This window comes from Ipomoea nil, unplaced genomic scaffold (assembly GCF_001879475.1).
Source record: "Ipomoea nil cultivar Tokyo-kokei standard unplaced genomic scaffold, Asagao_1.1 scaffold1936, whole genome shotgun sequence".
NCBI lineage: Eukaryota > Viridiplantae > Streptophyta > Magnoliopsida > Solanales > Convolvulaceae > Ipomoea > Ipomoea nil.
In genome coordinates this window covers 1,666,457-1,679,674 of record NW_017618364.1, presented here as the reverse complement: position 1 = coordinate 1,679,674, position 13,218 = coordinate 1,666,457, and the positions used below count along the sequence as shown (strand labels likewise).

General features: G+C 33.3%; 1 protein-coding gene across 1 annotated transcript; it reads left to right on the top strand.

The window, feature by feature from the left end:
• The first annotated feature begins 7,324 nt into the window (after positions 1-7,324).
• Positions 7,325-8,410, top strand: LOC109146618. Its single transcript, XM_019294268.1, has 2 exons — positions 7,325-7,980; positions 8,061-8,410. The coding sequence occupies exons 1-2, from the start codon at positions 7,830-7,832 to the stop codon at positions 8,246-8,248; spliced, it is 339 nt and encodes a 112-aa protein (XP_019149813.1). The 5' UTR covers positions 7,325-7,829; the 3' UTR covers positions 8,249-8,410.
• The last annotated feature ends 4,808 nt before the right edge of the window (positions 8,411-13,218 follow it).

Sequence of the window (13,218 nt, the reverse complement as noted above, 5' to 3'; positions counted from 1 at the left end):
ATCCATGGCTCACGGGCCAAAAGTCTAACAGAAACAGTCATAGGGAGCTACACTAACTAACGAACTGCTAGCGCGCTCTCCAAGTGCTACTCATAACCTGTAAAGCAACATAAAGATAGTGGATGACACCCGGTCAGCGAACATTGCTGGTAACCTATCAATACGCGTTAAATAGCATATATAGATAGTATAAGTCAAAATCATTTTCGAAACGGAATACAATATATATCATTTCAAAAGCCATAGAGAAAAGTCAACTTCAAAGACGCATTTTCACTCTCAAAGGAAAGAGGGAAATCAACATCCCACGACAACCAACAAGACAAGAATAACAACAATAAACAATACAACTCGAGATGTATTCTACTGATCACAAAGTAGAATACATCAAGACATGCTCATTAGCAAAGATTAGACATTCACACATTGGCAACTACATGCCACCATGACAACTACATGTCACAAGAACACAGTTCCAAGTTCCAACCTTATGCCATGTTCCAACCTAATGGCTACCCTCGGCCTTATTTCAGTTCCAACCATTACCTCCGAGTGCCACCATGTACTTCTGGGTCCAGCCTTATACCTCCAGGGACCATCGTCCCCCCTCTAACAACCTCCAACAGAGCCACCTACATATGGGTACTATTCATTTCATTCACACAACCACCTACATATGAGCCTACGCTCAGGTCACACCACCAATTTGAATCATGGCCACACGAGGACCGCATTAGTACCTTGAAGATTAAGGCCCCATAACCTTAATCGTGTAGTCAAGGTATAACGATTACATACGTTTTCATATCACAGGATTACAACAAAGATATGAAACCATACTCAACAAGAAAGGATCACAATCCGACACCAAAACGATGGTCAACGCCAGTTGCCAATCTCAATAGGAAAGAACAAACCGCACACACTAGCATTTCAACATCAAACTAGCATGCTTATATATCAAACGGGTAAACCAAAAGTAGTTCCATAGAACATACAAGACTCACCATAGTCCAACGAATCACAAAGTTGGACACTTAGCACGATTCAAGACACCAAATCCTACATGGATTCCTATCATACCATTCTAGACATACGAAACATCAAGAAGACACTCAAATAGCCCAATAAAACAACATCGGGAGGTCAAAACATCAATACCGAGTCAAAAGAATCACGGGGAACAAATCCCCGCACACCTTCAAACGTGTTCCCGCGGGTGGGGCCACGGGTGGACCTCCGCCCGTGGTTCCGCCCGCGGGTACCAATGCCCACACACATGTACCCCGCGGGTGGGGCGACGGGTGGTTCCCTGCCCGCTGTTCCGCCCGCGGGTACCGACCTGAACCCAAAGTAATCCCTTCGCGGATTTTCAATAACAAGTCCAAATTCAAGTCCAAAACGCCCAAAATCTCACATAATACAACAATATGACTTGAACCCAAGAAATTGCCAAGCAATGGCATACAAGAACCTTAATAACAAGCTCTAAACATGCATTACCACAAGACAATGCATCAAATCTCACATTTCATCACAAGAATCACAAGTAGAAGCCAAGAAATCATCATATAAGTAAGAAAATAGGTTTTGTAAAGCATGGGTTACCTTTGTAGCCTAACACTTCACTTTCTCACCCTTAAAAGCTTCTCCCAAAGCTCTTCTTCAACACCAACTTCATAAACATACCAAAAGACAACAAAGATTCTATTTTTATAAAAAAAAAAAAACATCTAAAAGGATGCTAAAAACACTAAGAGATTAAGGATCTTACCCTCCCCTATGCTCAAGATTAGGAAAGTATGAATCTTGGAAGCCAACTTGTAGGATCTAAGATGCCCAAATTTTGGCTTGGAGAAGAAGCTACCAAATTCTTAGAGAGAAGGTAGAGGTTTTTTGTTTTAGAGTGTTTTTGGATGAAATGAAGAATTGTTGCTAGCTTAGCTTGAAGTACAAACTTTAGGTAAAAAGACACCTTTGCCCTTACTAAAGTTAGAAGAATAAGGGAACAAGGGAACAACCCACTAAGCATAAGGTACAACTCTTTGACCTTGGTTGACTAGTCAAATTCTAGTCCTCGGACTATTGAATTTTCAGGATTTTAGGAATAAATTAGCAATAAGATTAGGATTAATTCTCTAATTAATCCTTAACTAGAGTTTGGATTTACGGGGTGTCACAGTGACAATCCACTTTTAGTCATTTTTATTAGAACATCCTCATTTGGTCATAGTATTATTGTAGAAAGAATGCCCATTTTTAATCCTCCATCAACAAAATCGTTGATATATCATTAAATACAAATACATTTTAATCTTTTTTTTTTTTTATAGAAAGTAAGTTGAACCACTATATTTTTTATGCTTATTTTTTAAAAAACATCTATAATTGAAGACCGAAATGTCCTTGTATTTAACGATATTTAAACTGTTTTGTTGATAAAGGACCAAAAGTAGTTATGCCACAATAATATTAGGACTAAAAGTGGATGTTCTAATAATAAAAAGACTTAAAGTAAACTGTCACGTATAAATTTATGACAAAAATATATTTAACTCTTATATATTAATCTATTTTGAAAATTTTAGGCGGACTATAGGGTCCGTTTACCAACAGAAAACTGTTTTCTGTTTTGTGTTTTCTAATTTTTCAGTTTTCATTCTCTGTTTTCCATTATCTGTTTTCTGTTTAGAAAACTTGTTTACTAACAGAAAACTGTTCTTTGTTTTCTGTTTTTTAATTTTTCAGTTTTCACATAAAATTTAGTTTAGATAATAATAATATTTTTTGAGATAATATTTAAAATATTTTTTTGGATTATTTATTTGAATGACATGTATAGGAATATATAACTTTTATTTTGAATTCTAATGTATATGAGATTTCAATATTTGATATCTGGATCGAACTTGTATTATGATGTAACATAATTAAAAATATTTGAACTAATAATCTATTGAGTTCAATCAAAATTTAAAACATTATATAGAGTTTAATTATTAATTTTGATAATGTAAATAATGTCTAACTTTAAAGTGTAAGCAAATAAATCATGTTTAAATTGTGTAAGCAAATAAATCATGTTTAAATAAGTAAAAAAAGATAAAAGATAGTGATAAGTAAAATAAGATGATAATGAATGTAATTATAGTAATGTGGTTATAGTGACATATAACTAAATAGATGATAGATGATAGATGATTATGTTTTATATTTCGAAAACAGTTTTTAAGTGTGTTCCAGTTTTCCAGAAATTATTTTCAGTTTTCAAAATGAAAATCTGTGTTAGTAAACATGTTTTCTGTTTTCTATTTTCCAGTTTTCAAAAATTTTCAAAAATTTCCAGTTAGTAAACTGCCCCTAAGTATTTGAGTTTTGGGTCTCCCAATAACTATCATGTCTTTAGTGGGCATTATACTCATACCCAATCCTACTGGCTACTGTTGAATCAAAACTTTTATGGTGACTCTTGAACTATTTATATGCACCCTAACCTCCAAACTTTACTCCTTAATTCAATTTGTACCTCCCTCTTCTTAGCCTTTTACACCCAACCTAATAGACATTTAGTATATTAAAAATGTACATTGTATTCATGGTCCACACAAAAATAAAATTTACTTTTTAAGCTTGAACTAGGCTCCTATCGACAAATTATTCTGTAGACCCAGATTCACCTTGTAAGGTGGACTCAGATCCAAACATTGACAATTTATATACTGAATATTCACAATATACATACTGAAAATTCACAATTTTTATATACTAAATGTTCGCAATTTATATACTGAATGTTCACAATTTTATATATTAAATATTTACAATTTGAATTATGAACATTAAATATGTAACATTCTATATATAAATTGCATTACTATTTTGACTCGGGTCTAACTTGCAAAGTGGACCCGGGTCCATGACATAACTATTGCCTCCTATATTTCTTGGTCCTAAAAAATACTTTCTCCAGAAAATATCTTAATATTTGGACTGGGCTTTTGGCATTTATAAACGGAAACTAAAGAGATGTGGCCCAATGAATGGGCCTATGAAATGCACAAGCCCTAATCCGTAAACACACTAAATCAGAAAACCTGATCAGAACCCTAAACCCTAACCCTATAAATGTCCTGCGACATCTCCGTCATACTTCGCAAAGTCTGGTTGGTTCACAACGCTCCTTTCTGCGATCTGGTAATGCATGTTTTCTGTGTTTACATTTAGTTGCTGTTTTAGTGCACCAAATAGCCCTTTGCAACTTTGAGTTCGTGGTTGTAAAGAAAGTTCGAGTAAAGGTAAAGGTGCAAAATGTACAGTACTTGGCAGATCTTTGGGCTGGCTTGTAGATTCTTGTTCAGTTTTGATCTGTCAAAGTAAACAGCTTTTGTGAAGTAGCTATCAACTTTGAATTCTTTTTAACGAGTATTTGTGAAGTTGCTGTTGAATTTCTGGGTTAAGCAAAGTGATGAGATCATAAATGAGCTGAATTTCTCAGTGTGGAAATAACTCAGATTATTGGCTTTCAAAGTTCTCTGATTGCTCTGTCTAGCCTTCAAGTGTGTCTATCATATATTTGTCGGTTTTGATATATTGAGTTCTGAAATATTGTTTTGACTTAGAATGTACAATTTCTGAAATAAGTGTGTCTAGCCTTCAAGTGGTGTTTGCATTAAAGAGGGCATTTTTTTAAGAGTTAGGTTCTAATCCTGATAAGTTATTGGTGTGGATTTTTTATTTTCAGATTATAGGTGGGTCATTTGTTAAATTCAGATTATAGGTGGGTCATTTGTTAAATTTGTTGCTAAAGAAACTGGAAGCATTATCTGTTGCTAAAGATACCCATTCTAAAAATAATGATTATTATGTTTGAGAAGTTACCTTTAACACATTAGCATCACCTCTTTAAAGTGGAATTATGGCACCAAAATACATGGTCTGTTTATTTATGGTTATCAGGCTATACGAGCATGGTGCTACATTAAATTTCTATATACTATTTGCCATTTGACCTTTATACGTCATTTGGCTTATGTATCAATGTATCATGTAATGAAGAAGTACAACTTGCTGTCAATATTTGAATGGGTTGCCTTTATTTGGGTACAAAGTCAACATATTCCACTCTTTTGGCCATGTGATTTTTTGATCAATATAAGATTCTTTAAATAATGCATTTGGTATTGGTTGTGATGCATGTTTTTAAATAATGCATTTATGTTTAAATACCTGAGTTCTCTCAGATTGTTCAGTACTGCACAACTTGTGTGTGTTTTAAGTTTTGTAATGTGTACTGTTTTTTTTTTGTATTATGTTTGTGCTTGTTTCAAATAAAGGGTTGTATCAATTTGAAATAATGTTGGGGAGAAATATATGAGCTCCAATATATAACATACTTGTTTGAATTCAAGTTATGAAATATTTGGAGGATTTGGACTTTGGAGGAGTTTGTAGTAATGTTTTCAAAGTAACTTTGACTTTTGTCAAATAAACTATTACATGTAAAAGATAATATCTATTTCATGTAGTTTCAGTGTTTTTTGGCAAGAGTCATAGTTACTTCGGTGATATCACTATTGTTTGTCTATATTGGAGCATTTGAACTGAGAAAATGGCTAATGAATGTGTCTTAGAGTTTCCTTGGGAGAGGATGGCACCAAGTGTCTCCTTGTGAATATAAATTTGGGTTATGCCTTAAACTTTCCACACCAGTTTGATGTGATTGTGGTATTGCAAATTATATATGTTTTTTATTTTTCATTTATAATTACACTTATTGCAAATTTGCAAATTTTGCAAAAAAAAAATTTGAAATTTGTTTGCAAATTTTGCAAGTTTTGCAATGGATGAATTATAAAATAAAAATAAAAAATTTCATTATTGCAGTAAATTGCAACCTATCTTTTTTCATGTTGGATTTAGCATTTCTTAATTTGGGCAGGATTAAACTCCCTAAGGTTTTGAACTGTGGATTTGCAATGTTGGTTGGAAATGAGAATTTGGCCTCTACATCATTAAGATAAGATTTTTGAGTTTCTAGTTCCAAGACGGGGGCTAAGAGTCCCAATTCTTTTAATATAAGATTGGTTTAAGCCTTAGATTTTAGTTTGATGTGGTTGTGGTAATGTAAATTATATATATTTTTTATTTTTTCATTTATAATTACACTTATTGAAAGCTTGCTACATTAGCAAAAAAATTGAAATTTGTTTGCTAATGTTGCAAGCTTTGCAATGGGTGAGTTATAAAATAAAAAAAATAAAAAATATAATTATTGAGAGCCTCAGGCTATCCACACCATTTTAGTTTGATTGCAAATTATTGAATATTGCAAATTATATATGTTTTATTTTTATTTTTTCGTTTATAATTACACTTATTGCAAGATTGTTGTATTAGCAAAAATTTTGAAATTTGTTTGCTAATTTTGTCAGCTTTGTGATGGGTGAATTATAAAATGAAAAATGAGAAATATCATTATTGAAGAGCCTTAGACAATCCACACCTCTAGATTTCGGTTTGATGTGGCTTGTGGGTATTGCAAATTATATTATGTTTTTTATTTTTTATTTATAATTATACTTATTGCAAGCTTTCTAAATTAGCAAAAATTTTGAAATTTGTTTGCTAATTTTGTGAGCTTTGCAATGGGTGAATTATAAAATAAAAAATAAAAAATATCATTATTGAAGAGCCTTAGGCTATCCACACCTCAGATTTCAGTTTGATGTGGTTGTGCGTACTGCAAATTATATATGTTTTTTATTTTTTCATTTATAATTGCACTTATTGTAAGTTTGCTAAATTAGCAAAAATTTAAAAATTTGTTTGCTAATTTTGCCAGTTTTGCAATGAGTGATTTACAAAATAAAAAATAAAAAATATCATTACTGAAGAGCCTTAGGCTATCGCACCTCTAGATTTCGGTTGGATGTGGCTGTGGGTACTGCAAATTATATATGTTTTTTATTTTTAGTTATAATTACACTTATAGCAAGCTTGCTGCATTAGCAAAAATTTTGAAATTTGTTTGCTAATGTTGCTAGTTTTGCTATGGGTGAATTATAAAATAGAAAATAAAAAATATCATTACTAAAGTAAATTGCATTCTAATTTTTTTTTTTTTTTTTTTTGGATTTACCATTTCTTAATTTGGGCATGGTTAAACTCGCCAAGGTTTTTGAACTGTGGATTTCCAATGTTGGTTGCAAATGAGAATTTAGCCTCTACATCATTAAGATGAAATTTTAGAGTTTCTAGTTCCTAGGTGGCCCCAAGAGTCTTGGTGAGCAGAGTTGGGGGCGGTAATTGCACTGCCTGTTTCTATATGCTCCCGCCTCATCTTACTTTGCTGGTTTATTAATTGCAAGTATAGTCCTGTAAATTAATTGCCTCACCTCCTGCCTCAATAATAATATCCTATAGAGTTTGAACTTAATAACAACATTACATAATTCTCCTTTAGGTCATGTTGGCATGTAACGCCTTGGATATATTTTAGTTGTAACTCATAATTCTCCTTTAGGTTTTGCAGGAACTCATACTGTTTCTAACTATTGCTTGATGTTGAGGTTATGGTGGATTGGTGGGGCTACCTTGTACCGTTGGATTAATACTTGAATTGGCGAAAGGTGCTTTTGGTTTGTTTGATGGGGTTGTATTTTGCTCCTTTTATATATCCGGAGAAACAAAAATAGCTATTGAAAACAGTTTATTGTTCTAAATTTAACCAAAGAGGCAAACTAACCTGTTTGCACCTTTATTGTTGATAAGATTGAATCCTTTAATGTCAAGGAACAGAATTTGCATTATTATTTTCCCTCAATATATGGATGAAAGTATGCTTTTTTTATGTGTTTTTTTCCTATATAACAATGTATCTTTGTGAGTTCCAGCATCATTTCATTTACCTAAACAAATTTGAAATGGTGAGAGCAGTTCTTGTGCTGTTTTTCATAGTCGCTGCTCTGACTAATGCTCATGGTAAGTGAACATGTTATTTCAGATTTTGTCAGAGATTATGGAGTTGTTTTTCTTTTGTTGACGTTGAACAATTGTTGCAGGAGTTTTGCCTGGTGGGGCTCCACCGCTCCCCTTCTGCAATGTGAATAGCGACTGCTTGCCTCTGTGCAGGCAGTGTGCGATCTGTGCTTGCTGTGATGGCGTTTGCTATCGTGGCTGCTCTCGAAAGGCGCTGGGGATTGATCTGTCGAGCAAAGCAAAGGTGATGAAGAACTGTTTGCCTGTTTGAACAACTCATTTGAAATAATATTATGTTGTCTTGTAAGCAGTGATGCAACTCTGTTTCTAGTGTTTTGCCTAAATAAAATGTGAGTTGAGTACCCAAGAACAAGTGTGTGCCTATGCTTCACCAATATAAAGAATAATATAAATGACAATTATACTTATCTTTTATGGCATGGGGATGCCTCTCTGCACTATGTTGGTAAAAATGTCTTGCAATAATGGTCTGGACTAACATGGAAACTTTTTGCCACATAATCTTTCATCACTATGGATATCATTTTACTGATGAATCTGGAAAAATGGTAGCCATATTAGGTTGCTGAATGTGCGGTTGATGGTTCAATCATGATAGGATTGTAAGCATAACCGTGCATGATTTTGGAATAAACAATGAAAAACAATTGCTCATTTTTTTCATGATGAATTAATAAAATTTGGATGAAAGTTTCTATTCGAGATAGAGATGCGATATGAAGTTGGCCAAGAAGGATTGAAGAATTGCTTTCTTGATAATAAATGAAATGAGATTTGTAAGAATAATTTATTTTGCTGTGAAGAGCAAATAAAACTTGAATGTTTAATCAGTTTTTAACAAAAGCATCATTGATGGAGAAAATTGATAAAGAAAAAAACAACCTTAGCTTTCATTTGGTTTCAGAAGGAAGATTTATGTTCATTAATTTTTTTTTTTTTATCACAACATAAATACATAAATTCATAACATAAGACAATTATTAATTTATTTTATATATAGAATTTATATTTTTAAAATATATAATCTAAAAACATAATAAGTGTCAATACAAGTTATGTCCTTGATTTTTGTCCCCTTTTTATATGCTAATAAATATATACATTTTGCTTTAATTGTTGTACATTCATTTGTATTGGACAAAATCACCCTTACACCGTTAGTTTTTAATATATCTACCAATCTTACTATACACTTACATCTATCATATCTTTTTCCAATTTTTAATTATCATTTTATTAAAATTATCATATAACAATTAATTTAATTATAAATTATATTTTAATTAAATATTAGTGTGAATTAAAGTTATACCCTTGATTTATGTCTGTTTTTTCCGTTAAGTTTTTTTGTACATTATGCTATAAAGGTTGTACATTAAAATATTTTGGACAAACATACCCCTACCGTTATAACTTCCGTTATCTTTTTCACTATTATTACCATGCACATGCATTCACCATATATTTTCTTATCTTCTTCATTAATAATAATATATAAACATTATATATTTGAGTTATATGTTAATTATTACATAAAATATAAATATCAAATTTATAAAAATGATTTACATTATTATTATTATTATTTAGAATAATTGTCAATTATTATTATATAAAAATATAATTTTTTTTTTTTGTTTTGATCACTATATTATTCAAATATATGATAATTCAAAAGTATCATCACTTTAAGAAATTGCAAAATATAATTTTAACTAATTTTTTAAATTTTGTTACTTACAAATATTTTAATATTAGGCATAAGTTTTCGCGCATCGTGCGTACAAAATGCTAGTTTTATAATACAAGAGATAAAAACTCACAATATAGGACACATACACATGCACCAGGATTATGGTTCACAATGTACTATGAACCCTAGTCCATAGTATAAGAATTGTGCTGAATACTTGAAAGGGCTTTTGGGATTTGTTGATTGATCTTCAGAGCTTTTGTATGATTTCTGGGTGATATCATTTTTCAAATGAGTGCATCTATTTATAGTGGTGAGTAACTTCTGTTAGAAAATTTTTGAATAATGGACATTATTACTCTTTAATTACTCTTTAATACCATTGATTAGCCATTAGTGTATTGCTTTGTAACTGTTATTCTTTTATAATATATAAAGTTTGATTCTCAATAATAAGATGATTGATTTTTGGAGTCTTTATCTTCTATCTACTTCCATACTATACTGTTATTGTTCCTGCAAATTCATCTACCGATTAGGAGCTAGCTAACGGGCCAACGGGCATCAACATCTTAACATGTTATCGGCACGCTCAATTCGGTGAACGGTAACTTTATGTGAATTTATATGTTTATTATATGTTCTAGTAGTATACATGCTTCGATAGTACATATTCATTAAACTGCAAAAAATCGTTTTGCGTTCATATGCTTTATTGAATATGTTTTATTTTATGTATATGTTCTGTTAATTTATAAACATATGCGTATATTTTTCTCTTGCAATAACTAAAACAAAAAAAATACATTGCTTTCAATATATTTTGACATACAGGCATGAAAAATATATATATCCTTTTACTGCCAGCGATATTATATAACGGAACGATGTGTCATCTAAGACAAGAGAGTAAGTTTGTTCAAAATCTATTCCGGGTGTTAAATAGTAGGTCCGTTGGTAGGCCTTAGCTCGTGAAGAACAACAAAAGTGTTATGATAATAATTATTGTGGCTCAAATTGAAGACAATTCCATGCAGCACTCTCTCCACTATCGCAATTGTCCGCGTCTCATGCAAGGCTTCACGTTACTACACAATTCTTCCGTGTTTAGCTCACATCCCTTTGCATCCCATTTTTTTTCTCTTCTTTTGAGTGTATAAATAGGCAGTAGTGTTTTCTTTGTACATTGCTCATTATTACATAAATAGAAAATTCTTTCTCTTTCTTTGTCCCCACGTTGACTTAATATATATATATATATATATATATATATATATATATATATATATATATATATATTCTTTTATTCCTAATTTCTTTGTCATTTATATTATTTTCCTATTATTTAACTTCTATAATTCTCAATTTTCGATTCTTCGCTTCCGCATTATTCCGCTATATTCCTAACAAGTGGTATCAGAGCGGTTTATTTGAGAATTATTTTCAAAGATGTCGACTGTCACTAAGTTCGATATCGAGAAGTTCGACGGGAAAATTAGCTTCTCTATCTGGAAGGTTCAGATGGAAGCCGTTCTAACCCAGAACGGTTTGAAGAAAGCGCTAGCTGGGAAGAAGAAGAAACCGGCCGCAATGACAGATGAAGATTGGGAAGATTTGGATGACAAGGCACGTTCAACCATTCAATTGTGCCTGTCTAAAGAGGTTCTACGTGAAGTGGTAAGTGAGAAGACTACGTCAGATTTATGGTCCGAGCTGGAGTCGCTTTATATGGCCAAGTCTCTGGCGAACAAGCTACGCCTGAAGGAGCGTCTGTACACAATCCGTATGACGGAAGGTACTTCGATTAAATCTCACTTGGATGAATTTAATTCTATTTTATTGGACTTGGAAAATATTGATGTCGTAATTGAAGATGAGGATCGTGCTGTTTTATTGCTTGTCTCTCTCCCTAAATCGTACAAGCATTTCAAAGAAATTATGTTGTATGGTAATAGTAGTGATACCCTTACTTTTGACAATGTTAAGTCAAACTTATTGTCCAAAGAAAAGTTTGACTCTGAAATTAAGTCTGAGGACAAAGGTGAAGGCTTGACTGTAAGGGGTCGTTCACTTGAAACAGAGAGTAGCAATAAAAAATCTAGATCCAAGTCCAAAGGACGTAAGTCCAACAAATCCTGTAAGTACTGCAGGAAGCAGGGTCACGATGTGACTGAATGCTTCAAGTTGAAAAACAAGCAAGAGAGAGAAAAGAAGTCTGCTGAAGCTAGTGTTGTTGAAAGTGATTCAGAAGGCGATGTTATGTTATCTGTTAGCTCCGGTGACAAACGGAGCAAGACTGAGTGGATTTTGGACTCTGGTTGTACGTTCCACATGTGTCCTCACAAAGACTGGTTCGTCTCTCTGGAACCAGTTGATGGTGGAGTTGTCTTGATGGGTAATGATACCCAATGCAAGGTTAGTGGAATTGGAAGTGTTCATATTAAAACTCATGATAATGTTGTCAGGACTCTTACCAATGTTCGGTATATTCCTGATTTGAAACGCAATCTGATATCCTTGGGCACCTTGGAATCTCTGGGGTGCAAGTACATAGCTGAAGGTGGAGTTCTGAAAGTCATAAAAGGCTCTCTTGTTCTCATGAAAGCTTCTCGTTCTGGAAGCTTGTACGTGTTGCATGGCAGTACTGTGACAGGTTTAGTAGCGGTATCCTCATCGATGTCTGATGCGGATCTCACTCAATTATGGCATATGCGTCTGGGGCATATGAGTGAGAAAGGCATGCATCTCCTGAGCAAAAAAGGCCTCCTTGGTGGTTCAGGTACGGGTAAATTACAATTTTGTGAGCATTGTATTTTTGGGAAACAAAAGAGGGTTAGTTTCTCTACTGCTACACACCGTACCAAAGATGTATTGGAATATATACATTCCGATTTATGGGGACCGACTAAATTCCAGTCTATGGGAGGCTGTAGATATTTTATGTCTATTATTGATGACTTTTCTCGCAAAGTCTGGGTCTATTTCCTGAAACACAAAAATCAGGCATTTTCTATTTTCAAGAAGTGGAAAATACTTGTTGAGACTCAGACAGGTAAAAAAGTCAAGAAGCTCAGGACAGACAATGGCTTGGAGTTCTGTGAGTCAGATTTCAATGACTTCTGTGCGGCAAATGGAATCGCCAGGCACAAGACCTTGCCTGGTAAACCCCAGCAAAATGGTGTTGCCGAACGTTTGAACAGGACTCTATTGGAAAGAGCTCGTTGTATGCTCTCTAATGCTGGGTTATGGAAACGGCGTGATTTTTGGGCCGAGGCCGTTTCTACTGCTTGCTATTTGGTAAATAGATCTCCACATTCATCCCTTGATTTCAAAATTCCAGAGGAAGTTTGGTCAGGTAATCCTGTTGATTACTCTATCTTAAGAGTTTTTGGATGTCCTGCTTATGCTCATTCCAGTACGGGTAAATTGAACCCGAGAGCTGTCAAATGCATTTTCCTTGGTTATGCCTCTGAGTCAAAAGGGTATCGTCTATGGTCTCCTGATTCTCGGAAAATCATTCTGAGTAG

What these genes read in the sequence shown, in the direction of transcription:
- LOC109146618 (XM_019294268.1), top strand. Translation starts at nt 7,830, where the DNA reads ATGAAAGTATGCTTTTTTTATGTGTTTTTTTCCTATATAACAATGTAT. An exon ending in TGCTCTGACTAATGCTCATG is followed by an intron (nt 7,981 to 8,060) that starts GTAAGTGAACAT and finishes CAATTGTTGCAG; the next exon opens with GAGTTTTGCCTGGTGGGGCT.